We start from the raw sequence: 21,542 nt of genomic DNA on the forward strand, positions 1-21,542 counted from the left end.
TCATCCGTTTACTGTCGGTAATACCGGGGATGACGCAGCATTGCGTCATCCACTTTAAATAATCGCCAAAAATCAGGTTTTTATCCGATTTTTTTGGGACTGGTTTTAAAATGTGCGCCGATGTCTTCCCATTTTCTTTGTTGAGCCTCGTGGCCCTCAGGTGGCTTGGCACATGCCGTGGGCCCATTGTTTTCGCTCCACTGTTGTGACCAATGTCGCCTCCCCTCGCATCTCAAACGTGTGAACATTTCGGCTATTTTCCGTGGCTATATTTCTTACTGCGGCTTTAGAAACTATCTACCCTTACTCCACGATGGATAGTGATCATGAACAAGGCCCTTCCAGGAAGAAAATTGCGAAAGAAAGGCTTGAAAAGGGAGGGAATTGGAAGTGTAGCTGGAAGGCGTCTGAGCGCTCACTCCCGGCTAACGCGTGGCCCGTCTTCAACTCGTCGGCGGTTGGAGCGTGACCAGGTTTTATATTTTATATGCTAATGTTCCTCTAGAGAATTCTATTGCGAACCCATTGAGACCAAATTGAAAGACCTAGGACAAAAATTGAGGTGACCAGAGTGAAAATAGTGAAAACATTTTATCGCGTTTGCGCGCTCCTGGGTAACTCGTTCGCACTTTCTCTGCTTGCTGCGGGTAATTAGCCGGGCTTTTGGAGTTTATATGCATTTAGTGCTGTAGAGAATTCTATTGCGAACACAATGATACCAAATTTAATCTCGTAGGACGAGAATTAAGGTGACAAAGTTAAAGAGAGTATACACTTTTCAGAATTTACACACGCTCCCGTGACACCCTGGGTCCCATATCGCACTATTGAGGGGTGGCGTGCAGGGTGAGCGAAAGTGTTAAGATAAATATTTTATGTGGTGATGTTTAATTCTCACAGTGCACGTCAGTTAATGTAGACGGCACAAATAAAACAATACAGTACGGGCTTGGTGGTGGAAATGATGTTAGATTATGATATGATTTACTGGAACAGTGATTAAGCTGGGTAAAGAAATTCCAGTAAACTATTGTATACTAAAGTAAACCTACTACTAAATTATTATTCCTAATAAAGGAAAGTAAATGGTTACATTGGTGTTAGATCTACAGGTATGTGGAAGTTTTATCCCCCGTGCGTGGCTGACGCAACACTACACAATTCTAGGAGAAATTACATGATGTTCCACAACCTAATACAGTAAATTCTACAATACTAAACTACATATTAGTAGTGTTAGTCAATTATTACTCTTAATACAGGAAATACATCCTGTTGTATTAAGGATTATTAAATGAACATTAGATGTGTATGAAGCCTAATACAGGAAATACATCCTGTTGTATTAGGGATGAAAATAACCGTTGGAAATTTCCAACAAGTAGTGGTGAGTGGCTGACTGGCTGGTGAGTGAAGGCCACTCTTCGTTGCTTTTTGACTTAAAATACCAACTTAGTGGTTCGTTATGGTGAACAAAACATGCAGATACGTATACGTATATAACATGTGTATATAGTGTAATAATAGCGAAACTATTTTTGTTTGTTTGTTTTATGAACATCATAATTGAATCACTAATGTGAACACAATAATTTTGAGTACAGCGATGGTTCACACATTTTATTATATAAATACAGTGGAACCTCGAATAACGACTTTAATCTGTTCTGGCTCCTTAGTCGTCATGTGAAACTGACGTCATTCAAAACGAAGTTCCCGATTGAAAAGAATGTAAATAGAAATACAATGGGGCCTTGACTTATGATGCTAATCCGTTCCCAGAGATGGATCGCAAGTCAAAATATCGTAAGTCGAAGCGATTTTTCCCATAAGATATAAAGGGAATTGAATTAATCCGTTCCCCACCCTCCAAAATATTAAATTAACATACAAATACATTTTATACTGAATACAATGTTTTTTCTAACTACAATACAGTACTGTACCAAAGTTTCTCTTTCCTTTATGGAGGGCTCTTGATGGTATATGGAAGATGGTGATGAGGGGGGAGGAGGAGAGTTGTTACTGTTTGGAAGGGGAGTCCCCTTATATTATCACATCAGGCGGTTATGTTTTCTCTGGGGTACTCTCCTACGTTTTGCCTGAATACCACTAGGACCTGGTTGTGGTTCAGTGCTTGTTTGTCTCGTTACAAATTTGTCAAGAGACATTTGTTTTTCCCTTCGTTTTAACATTTGTCTGTAATGATGCATCAGTGTCATTGAATAGGTTAAGGCAATGACCTACTGCAGCTTGATTTGGGCGAGTCGTTTCAGCAAAGGTTTGCAATTCTTCCCATGTTGCACACATTTTCTTAATTGTTGAGGAAGAGACATTCTGTACTCTTGTTTCTGCTCTATGGTTATCCTTACAAGGGTTTTCATATGTTGAGTCTTACCACTGACTTTCCTGGGACTCATGGTGTGATATATAATAATTACTTTAATGTTCAAAATGCAAAAAATCACCACAAAAGCGGAATTTCTTATAGGCGCGATCGTCACTAAGCGGGCAGCTGTAGTAAACTGAGGCAGGTCGGCTGCGTGACCGGGAACCACGCGCTCGGTCGACCCGAACGTGTACCAACAAATATCGGAAGTCGACGACACCATTGGATGTCGAGCTGCATTTTTCAATGAAATTTACATCGTAACTCGAAAGTATCGTAAGTAGGGGCACCTTGTATGTCGAGGTGCCACTGTAATCCGTTCTGCCACCAAAAAACATCAATATGATATTCGATGTTTTAAATAATGGAGCAGCCTACCTTACAAACACTGAACAAACCTTTATGACATTTTTCTTTCTTCAAATTTGTTCAATTTTTTTTTTCATTTTTTGTATAGCAAAAGGTTCATTCGGTGTTTGTCAGGTAGGCTGCTCCATGTTTCTTATATAGAAAAAATTAAAAAATGAAAAGTTTTGAAAACAGTACAAATGTCAAAAAGGTTTGTTCAGTGTTTATAGGGTAGGCTGCTCCATTTTGACAATCTTTCTGTGTTTCAAATGTGTTCCATTTATTTTGTATTTTTCATTTATTTCTCAATAATGAAGTAGCCTACCCGACAAACACTAAACGAATATTTATGGCATTTGTCCATTTTTCAAATTGTTTCAACTGTGTTTTTTTTTATTTGTTATTTAACCCTTTAATTGCGCGATGCGCCTGCAGGCCCACGTCTGGGGTGCGCTACGCGCCTCTGGGTATTTGTATTTTTCACGTTCCATTCAAAACTCCCGCGGCTACATGGGGTTCACATCACCTTCCTCAGGGCTCTTGTAAACAGATGCCATGTTTAAAAAAAATTGTGGCCCACATTCCCGGGTGTGAAAGCCTCAGTAGTGAGTGAGCAATCAAGGCTTGCACATGCAGCATGAGCGCACAGCACTGCTGTTCAGCTTGTGACCACAGCATCGCCTAATAATGTCAAAATATATATATAACTTGTATTATTTAGCTATGATAGTATTACAGAAGAGCCTGAGTGTGACAATGACTGTGTACAATGTTCAAATATTAATGATTCTATGCTGTTCACAATGTTCACAGCGCTAGCCACAGCACCACAGCATTATTTCGTCCGTCTAGAAATCTTCAAACGACTTCTTAGGTTGCTTTACAAAATAAACTTGTGGTCAGTTATGTAATTACAGGATTTAGTCACCAGTATTGTGATAACAGCAGGATTGTGGTGATAATAAGCACTGTGCGTAGTATTGTGGGAGGAGTAATTGTGGTGAGGGAGCGAGGGAGAGAATCGAGGTAGCCTCACTGTAATTACCTAAGTGTAGTTACAGGATGAGAGCTACGTTTGTGGTGTCCCGTCTCCCCAGCACTCTGTCATATAATGCTTTGAAATTACCGACGGTTTTGGTCTCCACCACCACCTCACCTAACTTGTTCCAACCGTCTACCACTCTGTTTACAAAAGTGAATTTTCTAATATTTCTCTGGCAGCTTTGTTTCATTAGTTTAAATCTATGACCTCTTGTTCTTGAAGTTCCGGGTCTCGGGAATTCTTCCCTATCAGTTTTATCGATTCCTGTTACTATTTTGAAAATAGTGATCATATCGCCTCTTTTTCTTCTATATTCTAGTTTTTGCATATTTAATGCCTCTAACCTCTCCTCGTAGCTCTTGTCCTTCAGTTCTGGGAGCCACTTAGTGGCATGTCGTTGCACCTTTTCCAGTTTGTTGATGTGCTTCTTAAGATATGGGCACCATACAACCGCTGCATATTCCAGCTTTGGTCTAACAAAAGTCGTGAACAATTTCTTTAGTATTTCTCTATCCATGTACTGTATTTAAAAGCAATTCTGAAGTTAGAAAGTGTAGCATAGGCTCCTCGCACAATGTTCTTAATGTGGTTCTCAGGTGACAGTTTTCTATCAAGAACCACCCCTAGATCCCTTTCTTTGTCAGAATTCTTTAAAGATTTCTCACATAATTTATAGGTTGTGTGGGGTCTATGTTCTCCAGTTCCACATTCCATAGCATGGCATTTATTCACATTAAATTCCATTTGCCAAGTGTTGCTCCATATACTTATTTTGTCCAGGTCTTCTTGAAGGGCATAACAATCATCTAGGTTTCTTATCTTTCCTATTATCTTAGCATCATCAGCAAACATGTTCATATAATTCTGTATTCCCACTGGTAGATCGTTTATGTAGACAATGAACATTACCGGTGCAAGAACTGAACCCTGTGGTACTCCACTCGTGACATTCCTCCAATCCGATACCTTGCCTCTGATTACGGCCCTCATTTTTCTGTCAGATAGGAAATTTTTCATCCATGTTAGCTTACCTGTCACCCCTCCAATATGTTCCAGTTTCCAGAACAACCTCTTATGGGGAACTCTGTCCAAAGCCTTTTTTAGGTCCAGATAGATGCAGTCAACTCAACCATCTCTTTCCTGTAAAATCTCTGTGGCTCGATCATAAAAACTAAGTAAGTTCATTATACAGGATCTTTCAGATCGAAAACCATACTGTCTGTCTGATATTATATCGTTTTCCTCCAGGTGTTCTACCCATTTAGTTTTAATTATTTTTTCCAATATTTTGACTATTACACTTGTCAATGATACAGGTTTATAATTAAGGGGGTCTTCCCTGCTTCCACTTTTGTAGATTGGAACTATGTTAGCCTTTTTCCACACATCAGCTACAATTCCTGTAAACAGGGATGCCTGAAAAATCAGTTGAAGTGGAATGCTGAGCTCAGGTGCACATTCTCTCAGAACCCATGGTGAAACTCCATCTGGACCAACTGCTTTGTTCTTATTTAGCTCCTTGAGCATTTTTTGCACTTTGTCTCTAGACACACCTATGTGCTCAATGTTGTTCTCTGGGATTCTTATTGTGTCTGGTTCCCTGAAGATTTCATTTTGTACAAGCACACTTTGGAACTTTTTGTTTAGTGTTTCACACATTTCCTTTTCATTTTCTGTGAATCTATTTCCCATTTTCAACCTCTAAATATTATCCTTTACCTTCAGTTTGTTGTTTATGAATTTATAGAATAGACCTGGTTCTGTTTTACATTTGTCTGCAATCCCTTTTTCAAAATTTCTTTCTGCCTCTCTCCTCACTGCTGTGTTGTTGTTTCTCGCATCTTTGTATTGCTGGTATGTTTGGGGTTTGGCCTCTTCCTGTATTAATTCCATTTTTGTGTCTTTTGGTCTCTGGCCCTTTCGCAATTTCTGTTGAACCAGTCCTGTTTCCTAGTTCTGCATCTCTGTTTTGGTATAAATTTTTTTGTCCCTTTATCATATATTTCACAAAACTTGACATACATCTCATTCACTTCCTTGCCTAGCAACAAGTCTGTCCAATTACTGTATACTCGGTAAAATTTTTTCTAAGGTTGCCATAATGTCCTCTCCTAAAGTCAGAATTTTAAATTGCATCAACCTTCTTATTTTCTTCCAGATTATAACGCATTGCATACTTTATTCCCAAAAAGACATGGTCACTCTTATCCAAGGGAGGAAGGTACTGAATGTCAAATATTTCTTCCTCCTTCCTGGTAAATATCAAATCTAGCATGGAGGGAACGTCCCCTTCCCTCATCCTCGTAGCTTGTTTAACATGTTGATACAAGAATGTTTCCAGGATGAGGTCTACAAATTTGCAGGTCCAAAAATCTTCTGTTTTAGCTTCATATGCTTCCCAGCTATAGATTTCAAGTTGAAGTCACCGACTATCAACAGTCGTGATCTATCGTTATCCGCTCTCGCTATGATCTCTCTCATTATTGTTATAAGACCTTCTCGTTTACTATCTCGCTCCTCCTTTGACCATGTGCTGCTTTGCGGTGGACTATATGCATTTATGATCATTAGTTTATCGTCCACATGACAGATCTCTAGTGCTATTACAGTTCTGCCATGAGACAGATGAGTGTTACACTTTAGCGCACCCAGCGCTCCACCCCTCAACTGTGCGTAGTGGGTCCCAGCGTTTCAAGGGAGCGCGTGTTAATTCTGAAAAGTGTATACTCCAGCTTTGTCACCTCAATTCTTGTCCTACGAGATTAAATTTGGTATCATTGTGTTCGCAATAGAATTCTCCATAGCACTAAATGCATATAAACTCCAAAAGCCCGGCTAATTACCCGCAGCAAACAGAGAAAGTGCGAATGAGTTACCCAGGAGTGCGCAAAAGCGATAAAATGTGTTCACTCTTTTCACTCTGGTCACCTCAATTTTCGTCCTAGGTCTTTCATTTTGGTATCAATGGGTTCGCAATAGAATTCTCTAGAGAAATATTAGCATATAAAATAAAAAACCTGGTCACGCTCCACCCGCCGACGAGTTGAAGACGGGCCACACGTTAGGCGCGAGTGAGCGCCCAGACGCCTTCCAGCTACACTCCCAATTCCTGCCCACAAATGTTTAGTGGAGTGGATGGTGGGCAAGCATTACTGCTTATCAGCCCAGAATTTTCTCTTTCGATGGTATCTGCTGTAGCATAGTGCAGGACACAATGCCACATTACACGTCTTGCACTTACAGTGTGTGTGTGTCCTTCCTTTTACCCGACATTTTGCACACACGACACCTCAGACGCTTCTGTATCTTTACTTGGGTATGGGACAATTTTCTGTTGAGGCGTTCTGGATTATCCACAATACAGGGTCTTGTTGTAGCAGAAGCACCACTAGGGATAATCACAGCCTCGTCTTCTGACTCAGACGATGAAGGTAAGTCTGCAGGTTCAGGTGAAGTGAATAGTGGGCGCCTCACACCTGAAGGTCCTGCTGTTGAAGGTCTGGGTGTTTATGGTCCTGGTGTTGCAACATTGGCTTCAGTGGCATTGACATCAGCAGCATGTGGGATGTCATCATCTTCCTCAGGCCATTTACTAGACTTATAGAACAATAGTGCAGCAATGACTTGTTCATGGAAATAGAGTAATGTCAGTTTCCTTCTATCTGTTGTGTAGTAGTTGTACATCACATAAGCATTGTAGATAGCCATTTGCACAAAATAGGTCATTTTCTTCGTCCATTTGTGAGTTTTCCTTGTGAAGTGATAATATTTGATCATTTGGTCAAAGTGATCAACACCTTTTATGTTTGTATTGTAGTCACAGATTGCATTCGGCTTGTTGACAGTTACCTGCTGCACTGAGGTTGTTCCATCACGATAGGCGCGCATTTTAAAACCAGTCCCCCCAAAATCGGATAAAAACTTGATTTTTGGCAATTATTTTAGTGGACGATGCAGCGCTGCGTCGTCACCGGACGAAAGTGTTAACACTTTGGCGCTCTGGGCGCACGACCTCCCCACTACCCCGGGTGGGTTTGGGCATTCCACGGGAGCGTGCAGTAATTCTGAAAAGTGTATACTCTTTTCAACTTTGTCACCTCAATTCTTGTCCTAAGATAATTCAATTTGATATCAATGTGTTCACAATAGAATTCTCTAGAGGAGTAAATGCATATAAACTCCAAAAGCCTGACTTACCACCCGCAGCAAACAAAGTGCGAGCGAGTAATCCGGGAGTGCACAAGAACGATAAAATGTGTACGCTCTTTTCGCTTTGGTCACCTCAATTTTTGTCCTAGGACTTTTATTTTGGTATCAATGGGCTCGCAATAGAATTCTCTAGAGTAGTATATGCATATAAAATAAAAAAACCTGGTCACGCTCCACCTGCCGACAAGTTGGAGACGTGCCAAGTGTTACCCGCGAGGGAGCACCTAGGAGCCCACCCTCTACCTCCCCAATTCCCACCCACAAATATTTAGTATATTTTCCGGTTACTAACATTAATTTTCATGATACAGCGCTCAATTTGGTATGAATATTTTTCTAATTGAATGCTTTAGATGGATACATGCACATAAGGGCAAATTGAAGAACGATATTGCAAATACAATACAATGAATTATAAACAACAATATAAACTATAAAAAACTAAAACTTTTTGTACTTACCAATTCAGTGTTGTTTGTGGAGCATGACATGGGTTGAACATTAGTTTTATCCACTCCACCTGCAGCAGGAAAACGTTTCCTGAAGGGTCAACCCTTCAGGAAAATAGCCGAAATGTTCACATGTTCGAGACGAGAGGGGAGGTGACACCAGTCACAACAGTGGATCGTAAACAGTGGGCCTACGGTGTGGGCCGAGCCACCTGGGTGCCACATAGCCTCCCAAAGGCGGTGTGCAGTTTAAAATCAATCCCCCCAAAATTGGATAAAAACCAAATTTTTGCAAATATTTTAATGGAGGACTCGATGCCGAGTCCTTCCCTCTATTTTTAACGGAGGACTTAATGCTGAGTTGTCGCTGAGCGAAAGTAATAATTATTAATGTAGCCTTACTATTTCCGTATTTATTGTTTGTTTCACTGTGGGGCTTAGCCCTGTTTTCGTTCAGAGACTGAATCTTTTCTTGCTTGGCCACTCGTTCCTTGACAGTCTTTCAATGCACTCTGGCCGCTCCTTCATTGACAGTCATTCCATGCCTGACTGACCCCTTTTATATGCTTTGGCATCGTTCTGTATCTGTAATAGTTCATGTGCGTCATGTTTCCTCTTGCTGCCTACTTCCTCTTCATTATTTTGAATGTACTCGTGTCCCTAGTTCACAGTTCTTGGGACATTTTTACAGTCTTTTCATTGCATAATTGATACCTCTATTAAACACCTTGTTGTGTTTTTTTGGTGTGCATATTGGCTGTCCTTGTAAGGGTGCTAGGCTAGACGGTGTATGTGTTTGGATCCTTGATCCTGCATAGTGCCAGTGTTCTGTTATAGTTCTGTGTTCTTTCCTCTTCTCCTTGTATGATATTACGAGCTGATCTGTTGAAACGTCAGAAAGTCAGAACTTTACCATTGACTTTCTTGGGACCCACGGTGTGATATAATAATTACTTTTATGTTCAGAAACCAAAAAAGCACAAGAACAATGAAATTCTTCACAGAATTCAAGTGCAGTCATCACTGGGGCAGGACACTGGTAAACTGAGGCGCTCCTCGCCATGCACCATGCGTTTGGTGGACCCGTACATGTATAAGCAAACTCCAAGCTCCGAGGCAAACCTCGAGTACCAAGTCAAATTTTTCAAAACAATTGAGCTCGAGTACCGAATAATTTGAAAACCGGGGCATTCGAAAACCGTGGTTCTACTGTACTGTACTTTAAATGTAAAGTGCTCATAGACCATTGCTCCTTGTGCCTCTCTGAGAAGGGCCAGGTTCTGGCTAGTGGTTCCTGGTAGACAAAAGGACTCCTGTGACTCATGATCCCAAACTAATAAAGTACTATATCAATTTGGATAGCTTCAGGAACCAACAGGGCTCCCCATAGAAACATTGTCACTACAACTCATATTTTCCTTCTCTATGTAGAGAAAGTGATCAATTACTGGGAAATTAATTTTTTCTACTGTTCATATTGCATCTACAGTATTTAATTTTATAATAGCAAAATTCATTCATGTTTATAATCATTTATTGTATACACTGTTCAACTCATGCACCTCTTTGTTACTATGCAGGTACTGTAAATGGAAAGGAGTAAAAGGCAAGTCTGCAGTCTTTGAAATTGGACAAATATACAATGGCAAGGAAATTTTAGCACATCTTAATAAAGGCAGTATATCAAGTGCATGATATGAATACCTCTTGTGTAAGTCCATGTTGACGGTACATGAGAGATCAAGCCAAAACCCAAACTGGTATTTCCGATTAAGATATTTTAGTAATTCAGTTGTAAAAGACCAAGAACAAGACTACAGTACCATGAAACTTTTATGTCAAAAAGAGCATCCCAATGGGCTTAAAGTTTTAGTGGCTTCTGCATTATCAGGAAATGTTGTAAATATTGTGGAAGAGAAGGGTATGTATTATGTTTGCTTATTGTATTTGTAACAAAACTTGTAGTTATTCTTAAATTTCATAGCCTATGAATCAAGCAAATTTAGTAAAGTACTGTACTGTAAATGAGAAGCCAGATTTTATTTCCATGCATTGAGTTATATAAAGAGAGATTATTATTTATAATTCCTCAACTGAAGAGTGAAAGTGTATACCAAAATTATAGTATAGTATAGAAGTTACCTTGAAGTGTTTCCAGGGCTTAGCGTCCCCGCGGTCCGGTCGTCGACTAGGCCTCCTCGTTGCTGGACTGGTCAACCAGGCTGTTTGATGTGGCTGCTTGCAGCCTGACATATGAATCACAGTCTGGTTGATCAGGTATCCTTTGGAGGTACTTATCCAGTTCTTTCTTGAATACTGTGAGGGGACGGTCAGTTATGCCCCTTAAGTGTAGTGGAAGCGTGTTGAACAGTCTCAGGCCTCTGATATTGATAGAGTTTTCTCTGAGTACCTATTGCACCTCTGCATTTCAACGGGGGTATTCTGCACATCCTGCCATGCTTCCTGGTCTCATGTGATGTTATTTCTGTGTGCAGGTTTGGGACCAGCCCCTCTAATATTTTCCGTGTATAAATTATTATGTATCTCTCCCACCTGTGCTCAAGAGAATACAGATTTAGGCTCTTTAGTTGGTCCCAGTAGTTTTGATGTTTTACTGAGTGGATTCTGATAGTAAAGGATCTCTGCATGCTCTCCAGGTCAGCAATTTCTCCAGCTTTGAAAGGGGCTGTCATTGTGCAACAGTACGCCACTCTAGAGAGCACTAGCATCTTAAAAAGTATCATCATTGGTATAGCATCTCTAGTGTGAAAAGTTCTTGTTATCCAATCTGTCATTTTTCTTGCAGTTGTGATGGGTACTTTATTGTGTTCTTTGAAAGTAAGGTCTTCTGACATGAGTACACCCAAATCCTTTACATTGCCTTTTCGTTCTATGTTATGAGTTTTGTATGTGGTTTCTGTTTTTATATATTCCTTTTTTTCCATAGCGCATGAGCTGGAACTTATCTTCGTTAAACACTATATTATTTTCTGTAGCCCATAGAAAGACCTGATTTACGTCTGATTGAAAGGTTTGCCTTGTCCTTTATGTTGTCTACTCTTATGAAAATCCTAGTGTCATCTGTAAAGGATGATACAGTACTATAAATTGTGTTTTTGTCTATGTCCAATATGAGGATGAGAAAAAGTAATAGAGCAAGCACAGTACCCTGGGGGACTGAGCTCTTCACGGTTGATGGACCGGATTTTATTTTATTGACAATTATCCGTTCTGTTCTGTTAGGGAATTGTAGATCCATCTGCCTATTTTCTGGAAATTCCTTTTGAACACATTTTATGTGCAATAACAGCATGGCATGATCACATTTGTCAAAGGCTTTTGCAAAATCTGTGTAAATTACATCAGCGTTTTGTTTCTTCCATGGCATCTAATGCCATGTCATAGTGGTCCAGCAACTGTGACAGGCAAGTGCGCCCTGTTCTGAAACCATGTTGTCCGGGATTATGGAGATGCTGTGATTCCATGTATTTTGTGATCTTACTTCTTAGCACTCAAAGATTTTTATGATGTGCAATGTTAGTGCTATTGGTCTGTAATTTTTTGCCTCTGCCTTATTACCTCCTTTATGGAGTGGTGCTATCTCTGCTGTGTTTAGTATGTCAGGGATAATGCCAGTACAGTAGCTGGGCTTTGTCTCCAAAGAATGTGAAGGGCTTGCAATAGTGTTTTCTTTACAGTTCTTGATGAATATGGAGTTCCAAGAATCAGGGCCTGGTGCAGAATGCCTAGACATACTGTTTATGGCTTCTTCAAAATCCTTTTGAATGCATTTTATGTGCAATAACACAATAGTCACTTTGTCAAAGGCTTTAGTACAGTACTGTATTGAAATATCATGCTGTATACTGTAGATTTTGTCCCAACACAGGATTTTTCTGAGCTATTCCACTTGGTCATTCCCTGGACTAAAGTAAGATCCCACCGAGTTCATTGATAGGATTATTTGCAATCAGGGTAAGTCATCATTTTGTACTGGCACCACAGGTAACTTTTCAAACATCCCCACAGGATCATATTGACACTAGGGCAAAAAATAAAGAAAATTCAATCTAGGGGTGTACCATTACCGAACTGTGTTATGAGGCCAATTCTGCTGTATTACCAGATGCTAATACAGCACTGGGCTTTGATATTTATTATAAGACCGATTAATATTAAGGGTAATATGTATATTAATAGAACTTATCAAGACAGTACACTGTACTAACAAAATTGTTCCTGTATAATTATAATTTTGTAAGTATAATTCCTTACTTTTTGAATTATAAAAAGTAAGGAAAACATATACAGACGATGAGTCACAATACGGTGGGTGAAGGTATGATGACCAAACCACACACCAGAAGATGAAAAGACGACGATCAGTTTCGGTCTGTTCTGGACCATTTTCAAGTCGATTATGATGGGAGTGAATGAGGCACAGGCATTAAATACGGCAAGATGAGGAGCAGGTAAGAAAAGAATGTAATATCTAGGTGGTGGTGGTAAAATGAGGAGAAGGCAAGAGAAGGTAATTCCTAGGAGGAGGAGGAGGTAAGAGTAAGGCTAAAGCTGAGAATAGGATGAAAGGTATGAATGGGATGAAGGAAATAGTATAGGTAAGAATAAGAGGAGGATAAGGAAAAGAAGAAGGGGATAGGCATATGTCAGGTCATGTTTGTTAGGAAGGTTAAAGCATTTGAGTCTGTACTGTGAAAGGGAAGAGTCGACAGCAACACAGCCAGGACTAAGGTTCATGTTGGGTATGTTGTATACTGTATCAGAGCCGATTCAACAAGATGGCATCAGTGAAGAGTAGAGGCAGGAAAGATTATTTCAGAAGAAGATCAATCAATAGGATGATTAGAGTCCTTAACATGACAGAAGAGAGCATTGTTTGTGTCTGCAGACTTAATATTTCTTTTGTGTTCCTTAACTCTTGTCATTTAGTGTATGGCCAGTTTCCCCGAAGCATTAGAGAGGACAAGACAAGCGGGAAAGAGTAGTCACCACCAGTATTAGAAGCAGGAGCAGCAGTGTGAATCAGATTACTACGAAGTGTTAGTTTGTCAAATGGCGAGCCTTATGTCTAGAGGACGAAGGGTATTAGAGATTTTTTAGTTCAGATATGAAGGTAAGGCAGAGCACAGTGCTAATAGTACAGTATTATAAGCAGGTTTGTAATGAAGGAAATTTTGTTTAACTTGAGAATAGGCACGGCACAGTTGATAAAACTTAAGATGCCTGCCTGTTTGGCTACCCGCTCACCTGCCTGCCTGGCCACACCCTCTCACCCACTTGCCTGCCTGGCCATACCCTCTCACCCCAACCTGTCCTCTTAAAAAGAACGTCACTTTTGGCCGTTTGCCCGTATGGCCGAATTTGGACGTAATTTGAAAATGAAAAAAAATGAAAATAAATTTGAGATTTTTTTTTCAACAACAGTAAGTTAAGGGTCCTCTGATAGGTTAGGTGGGCAGGAAATTCTCATAAAGTTTCAAAAGTTATGAAAAACGTGAATTTAAGAGTCCTCTCATAACCTCTGTGCGTACGCCGGACGACTCAAATAGAAAACGGAACAGAATGTCACTTGTAAGTCAATTTCATTTCAAATTACGTCCAAATTTGGCCATAGCGCGCATACGAGCCAAAAGTGACGTTATTTTTAAGAGGACGGGTGTCTCACCCACCTGCCTGCCTGGCCACACCCTCTCACCCACCTGCCTGTCTGGCCACACCCTCCCACCTACCTGCCCGCCTGGCTGGCCGCCCGCCCACCCACCTGCCTGGCTGGCCGCCCGCCCACCTGCCTGCCTGGCCGCCCGCCCACCTGCCTGCCTGGCCGCCCGCCCACCTGCCTGCCTGGCTGGCCGCCCGCCCACCTGCCTGGCTGGCCGCTCGCCCACCTGCCTGGCCACCTGCTCGCCCGCCTGCCTGAGCACGACCTGCCCGAGCACGACCTGCCCGAGTCTGAACCTGCCTGAAACCCAGCTGTCTGAACCTGTCTGAACCTATGTAAGCCTGAACCTGCCTGAAACCCGGCTGCCTGACTGATGGCTGCCTGGCCGATGGCTTCCCGCCCACTTACCTGCCGAAGATGTGTGGCCACTTCTGTGGTAGAAAATAATAAAACAACCATCCGGTCCACCTGCCCACACACCTGCCAGCCTTCCCCATTCCCATCTGCCTTCCTCCTGCATCTGCCTGCCACCCAGTCAGTTATCCATCCATTCTACCTGTTGGCCCACCCAATTGCACTGCTCTCCTACCAGCCAAGCAACCCATCTGCCATCCATCCTGTTGTCCTCCAGAATATAACTAAAAACTTGCCAACATTTTAATACCTCTGAATTTAGTGGAATCCCGAATTTAATGACCTAGGTATAGCCCCATTTAGATAGTTAAATCGAGTGGATACTGTATTTTGTTCATATCGGTGTGAAATTTGCAATACTCCTCTTGCTTATGGTAATTCTTCATGTAATTAAAATAATTTTGACAGGTGTACCCTCAGGGGCAGTGCTGGAAGTGAGAGAGGGTAACACTACATTCCACCTTCATGCAAACAGTGCTGTTCTCTTTCTCCTTAATGCATCTAGGCAAGAATGTGTAGTCTCTGAAGATTGTGAAAAATGGCTCGAATGGGAAGCAACCGAGCTCCAGGTAAGCAAATTGCAGTTTAATGGCCCCTTTCTGATTTCATTCATTCTAGCTCTTAACTTGGAATCAGATGGTGTATTATGCATTATTTTATGACCCCTATTTTCTGTCAGCAGGATTTTGACAGTGGTTCGTGGATAGACCTCTTTCCTTTTCATCTATGTGAAACTGCAAGCACCTTGTGTATGTGGCTCCCCTCCATATTACAGTGCTTTCACAATGGAAGCTGTGCTTCTTAGCTGGAACCAGTGGGAGATGATTTATATTTTCTTGGTAGGCATTATACTGTGTCAGGTGATGTCAGCATTTTTTTTTTTTTTTTACTTTACCTATCCTATTGAAGCTGAAGAGCTTCAGTTCTGAGAGTTGTTCTACATCCCTGGCCTTGGACCAGGCTTGACTCATGATAACTTGGTTAAAAATCTATTGCTCGGAGTGGGTTGTCATGTATAACAGTTGTGGCTGTTATACATGGGTTATACCAGGGCTAATGATGTATCATAGAAAGGTCTTGACTGTGATGAAAGCTATATACAGGGTTCAGATATCAGTGAACCCTTTGCTGGTTACATTGTTCACATCATGAAACGGCTCCTCTAGTTTTGACTGCCAGCTGCTGAAGCCTCACCAGTTGAAGGCTCTTGGCTTGCTGCTGTTACAAAATTAGAATCAAATTTAGCTTGCCTCCTGTGTTCATTGGCCTCTTATGATTTGGTTCAGCTCTGGTTCTGTACTGATAAATGTAAATAAATAAATACTGATACAGTAAATGTTTCCAACTTCTGGATTAGCACAGTTGGATGAAAAATGAATTAATCCATCAACCTAGGACATGAGTACACTGTATTTAGTGTTGTGAGGTGTTGGTTCCTCATTGCCGTCGTCATCCTCCGCCTCACCAGTAACAGACTGGACAATCTCTTCTTCACTCATCATACCACATCCTGGGCCATTAGCATCTCTTTCAAGCCATTCAACCACATCCTGTCTCTAAATTTTCACCAGCATTTCTGAACATTCCATAGATTTCATCTGTAAATCCTTCAAAATTCATTTCTTCATCTTCCTCCTTGTTGACTGTACTTGTGAGGAATTTTTTTCCAGGAATTCTTTAAAATCTACTTTTATTTACTTCACACCTTGGCCCAATTATAGATTGCTTCCTTGATGGAATAGGTCTTCAAATTCTTATGGGTTCATTTAGCCCTGTTATCCACGCTGAGTTTCACATCTTCCTCAAGAGGCAAAACCACCAAAACTCTGCTGAGCATCTTTTTGGTGTACAACCTCTTCGTGGCACAGACAACTCCCTGATCCATAGGCTGGATGAGAGAGGTTGTATTAGGAGGAAGTGCCATACATGTTATCTTGCCATCTTGTGAGGTTAAAGTGTCAATTCTGGGGTGGGCAGGCGCATTATCAAGCAACAGCAAAGCCCGAACTTTGTTTGGCCTCACTTTGAGTTTTCTTAACTTGATAGTCACGAACTTCGTTGCAGAACATGTCATGAAAGCAAAAAAGAAAGATCTCCTGTGTAAACTGTGCATTCTTTGAGTTATAATATTTCACAGGGAGTTGGCCCAAGCAATGTTGCAAGGCTCTTGGTTTCTTTGATTTGCCAACAGTTGCACACGTGATTCTGTCTGTGCCGTCGACATTGGCACACATAATGGCCGACAGCCTGCCCTTATTACTGGCACACAAGCCTTACTCTTCATAGCTAGAGTTTTTTCAGGTAAACTCCTCCAATACAGCCCAGTTTTATCAGCATTATAGATTGATAAGGATATATAAATTATTTGACAAAATGTATGTTCTTAATTTATGTTTAAGTGGTTCTACACTGCTTGTATCTGCACTCAATTTTTCACCGACAATTTTCCTCTTCACAATATTGTGCCTCCCTTTGAACCTTGCAATCCACCCTTCACTAGCTTGGAAATCCTGTATTTCAAGGCTGGTTGTGAACCTGCTTACATCATTTCTTATATCTGGACCGTGAATTGTCATGCCAACTGTGTGGTGCTGAGCAAACCACTTGTACACAGCCTCGTCCAACTGTACATGCTTTGAAGGCTTCAAAGTTCTTCTACCACATCCTCAGTTAGTGCTTGCACCTTCACTTTCACTGGTTGAAATGTATTTCATGTATTCAGCTTTTTGTTTCCTTGTATCAGAAACAGTACTAGTGTCTATATTAAAGACTTGGCAATGCTCACAGCCGACCGGCCACTTTCACAGAGTTCTGTAACACTTAACTTGTCCTTAATTGTTAGGGTAAGCTTCTTCCTCTTAACACCTCCAGAACAATTGATGCTGCTACCAGACATAGTTTTGGCCAAAAAATGACCAAAGTTACTATGAAAACAAAAACATTATTAAAGAAAATATTTCACTAATGGCGTGGCACACTGGTATAACACTGAGGTCAGTAGCACATGGGCTGTTTAGCTTGACCAGGCCTAGACGGATCCACTTGGGGCAGGCAGGCACGTTATGTAGGCTGCCAGGCGGAAGAAACTCTAAATATTTTAGGAGCAAACTTCAGCCTGTGCAAATTATTTTTAAGAAACTTGTATTTGTTATAATACATTATTAGTTAATATTTCTTTTGTTTTTTTACTGTGATGAATTGTTCTAAAATTATTGGTAATTATATGCCCCTCCACATGCCCCTTATTCCCCAGGCAGTCCTTCCCAACTCTTCTCTCTCTCTCCTGACACCACCCACCCCAACACCACATATACCACGCGCCTCAAGCCACAGCCGTACGTGATTAATACAGTACTGCTTGATGCCAGACTTTCTTAAACGGAATAATCTTCAGTTCTCCAGATTACAGTCCGGATAGGGCCATATCGGTAGAAAGCTAACTGGATTGATATTAACACTTTCGCGCGCCCGGCGAAGGTAAAAAAAAAAGCGGTATGTGCGCGCGGCGTTTTTGTCGCTTAAGCGTAAAAACAAAAATGTGTATACTCTTCTTACTCTCCTGACCTTAGTTCTCGAGCTATGTATTTCATTTTGGTACCAACGTGTTCGCAATAAAATTCTCTAGAAGACCATCAGTAAAAAAAGTCACGAAACGTATAGGGATACCAGCACCAAATAAATAACTACGAAGATGACTCGCCGTGAGCATCAACAGCAACAAAATGTTTTTACTCTTGGGATTGTTATCACCTTCACGCTTGTCCTACAGCGTTAATTTTGGTATCAATGGACTCGCAATGAAATTCCCAACACGGTGATATGAATATAAACGTAGAATAATGGTCGCGGCCCACCCGCAAGACTGTGGGAAGTGGTGAAACTGTTACCCGGTATCGGTGAAGGGACGACACGTGTGATACGGCGCTTTGAAAGTTTATACTTATTTCACTGTCCTGACATTATTATTCTATGTACGTCATTCATTTTTGTGTCAATGTGTTCACAATAGAATGTTCTATGAGCCCGTAGGTAAAAAAGATCAACAAAGCGTAAGATAGAATAGCGCCAAATATAAAACAACGCTGGAACATATCAGTGAGCGTCAAACACACACGAAATGTTTTTACTTTTGTTATGTTTGCCAAGGTTATACTTGTTGCACACAGTTATTTTTGGTTGTACATTGATCGGAATAAAATTCCCTAAACAGACATATGCATATAATACATGATATGGGGGAAGCATTACCAGTATAAACGGCTAAAGTCACCCATCTGCAACCCGTTTGGGACACTCATGCAGACACACGCTACACCCAAAAAAAAATCTATGAAGGTTCGAGTCTACTTATGGCAGTTTGTGATAGTGTTCATTCTGGTATCAAAATACAAAATACATTACCAGTATAAACGGCTAAAGTCACCCATCTGCAACCCGTTTGGGACACTCATGCAGACACACGCTACACCCAAGAAAAATCTATGTAGGTTCGAGTCTACTTATGGCAGTTTATGTGATACAGTGTTCATTCTGGTATCAAAATACTCGTTTCAGTTTGTAGTTCATGCGATTTTCAGAATCAACTGAATCGCTGGAGGTTCAACATTTGAGTCAGAGTCATCTGACAAAACCGTCTCGTCAAATGGCAGTGTGCCAGACATCTCGGGTTCTGATTTGGTTGCTGCTTCAGCTTGAGGTGTTGAAGTGAACAAGGGCCGCCTCACACCAGATGGTCCAGGAGTTTGTATGGCGTCAGCATAGGCAGGACCTGTGTCATCATTTATGTCTGGAGCGTGCCGCAAGTGTTGAGATACTGTTGCTGTTTGAGGCCAATCTTCCGGGTCCCAGCACAATAGGGCCCAAATTGCCACCTCGTGGAACTGTAGCATTGTTAGCTTTTTTTGATCAGTTGTGTTGTATTTGTACAAAACAAAGGCATTATGCAAAGCCATTTGCAGGAAATAAAACGTTATCTTTTAGGTCCACTTGTGAGTTTTCCTGGTAAAATGGTAATACCATTTGATCGAAGTGGTCCACACCTTTCATGAACTTATTGTACCATGCAGCCTAGTGGTGAGAAAGAGAGCCTCATGGCGCGCAGTTTGAAACAAACCCAAAGTAAATCGGATTAAAATTGAATTTTATACAAATATTTTTTTCAGGACATCATTTTATGTCCACATCGGGGAAGCGGGTAGGCGAAACAGGACTCCAGGTGATGTCCTGATCCGCACAAAGTGTTAAAACACTATCAGTTTACAGTACTTTGATGCGGACAATTCTCTGGTCATCTGGATTCTATGGACATACCATCTGGATATGAATATAAGATTATCTGGAGGCTATTTTTGCCGGACTAGCCTGTTTTCCGGATCAGCAGACTCCGGATTAGCAAACTTCTACAGTATGGAAAATCAGATAATTTGGAGAATGGAGATCCCGATAATGGAGGGCTTTCAGTAGTTAATGTTATAATACCGGTAGTTTGAAACTTAGCTGGGTATCATCATGCTACTTAAAGATATTTATGGGCCTTTCTTGAAGTCATAAGTGACATGTCTAATTGACCAATTAGATTTTCTAAACATGCTTGTGTAAATAGTGTTTATGAATTGTTCATGCAATCTTTCATAATTTTTTATATTATTATTATACCAAAATTAATCTTGCTAAGTTCATGGAGTGACTTGTGTTTTTCAGCCTGTTTTAGTGCCTTACCTAATATCTGTTGCTGGAGGTAAGGAGGACAAGTCTCTGCGAGCTGCCTTGGACTCCTTATTGACCAGTCTTTGTGCATCCAACCATCTCAGTGCCCAGGTGTGTTTTATTAACTACTAAGTGGTTTGATATTCAAATATGATTTATTTGTTCATAAACTGTGTTTGTGTTCAGATTTTCATTGCACATTGGAAAATTCAGTGAAGGCCAGTAAGGGGTCATAAGGTATGTTGAAATCATATGATTAAAGGCATATTTGGTCTTCAAAAAACATCAGTAATATAATAAGCAAATTGGATTTAATTTTGTTAGGTAAATAAGGTTTTGTCATGGTAACTATATTAAATATATTATTGCTGAAAAAACAGTTTTCCTTGTTACTTAAATTTTAAGTTAAGGAAAAGGAAGGAAAAGTCTCCTATTATCAGTTTCCAGTAAGAAAGTTAATACACAATAAAATTTGCTCACATTTCACAAATATGACTTTAAAAAAATCTGTGATATTTTCCTCCATTTGTAGTTAAATTTTCTAGTGAAAGAGAGCATATTAAGATAAAACTTAAAAAAATTAAATACTGTAGCTAGCTTCTTTTCTTGGGGATTTTCAAATCATCCCCTCCGGCTCTCCGGAGCTAACCAGGTTGATATGAATGTATTAGACCCCTGGCTTCAGTCAATGGGCATGGAGTTCTAGGCCTACCGGGGACCATCAACCAGGTCAGTCACCCAGAAAAGTAAGCGCCCTAAAACAAACCCCTATTCTGGTGAAGAAATTGCTTCTGAAAGCCGAACAAGTGGACAGAACTTCCCAAATGAAAACGAGCCAAAAAGCCTAACATCACCTCGTCGCAGTCTACACAGCTCCTCCTCCCCGGGAGGGGGAAAGAGGGGAGCCCCAGACCCCTTCACTGGCTATCCACACCCCAGTTCTGTGGCTGATGTGAGGCTGGCAAGGTTGTGCGACTCTGGCTCCCAATTTTCAGTCCAGTGCCTTGTGGTGTGGGGCTGTTCTTGATGGTCAAATTTGACCATTTTTGGTCAAGTTGTTGACCAGCTGATAGTATATTTGTATACGCATGGTGTGCAAGCCAGGAATATATTCACCAGTACTCTGGTTGCATGTGCCTAGGGTCACCTTCCCTAAGTGCCTAGCAAATACTGCCTTTGGGGCTTGGGGCTATCTTTCACAAGTTACCTTGGGGCTACCTCCGCAAGGTCTTTTGCTGCTCGGTGATTGGCCGTCCTTGGAGTCAGCTGGGATGTTTTATTCACCCCCGTTTGCCTCTGGGTAGG

The 21,542-nt window shown here is 41.0% G+C and overlaps 1 protein-coding gene across 2 annotated transcripts in view; it reads left to right on the forward strand.

Annotated features, from left to right (window-relative positions):
* Positions 1-21,542, forward strand: part of MetRS (methionyl-tRNA synthetase 1) — a 118,169-nt gene that overhangs the window by 21,053 nt on the left and 75,574 nt on the right. The window contains exons 2-5 of one of the 2 annotated variants that reach the window (XM_069304035.1): positions 2,492-2,665; positions 10,018-10,358; positions 14,940-15,100; positions 20,232-20,348. In XM_069304035.1, coding sequence (XP_069160136.1) covers positions 10,157-10,358; positions 14,940-15,100; positions 20,232-20,348 — 480 coding nt within the window. In that variant the 5' untranslated portion in view covers positions 2,492-2,665; positions 10,018-10,156. The remainder of the gene's footprint in view (positions 1-2,491; positions 2,666-10,017; positions 10,359-14,939; positions 15,101-20,231; positions 20,349-21,542) is intronic. The other variant, XM_045769157.2, reaches the window with a different exon arrangement.

This window comes from Procambarus clarkii, chromosome 51 (assembly GCF_040958095.1).
Source record: "Procambarus clarkii isolate CNS0578487 chromosome 51, FALCON_Pclarkii_2.0, whole genome shotgun sequence".
Lineage (NCBI taxonomy): Eukaryota > Metazoa > Arthropoda > Malacostraca > Decapoda > Cambaridae > Procambarus > Procambarus clarkii.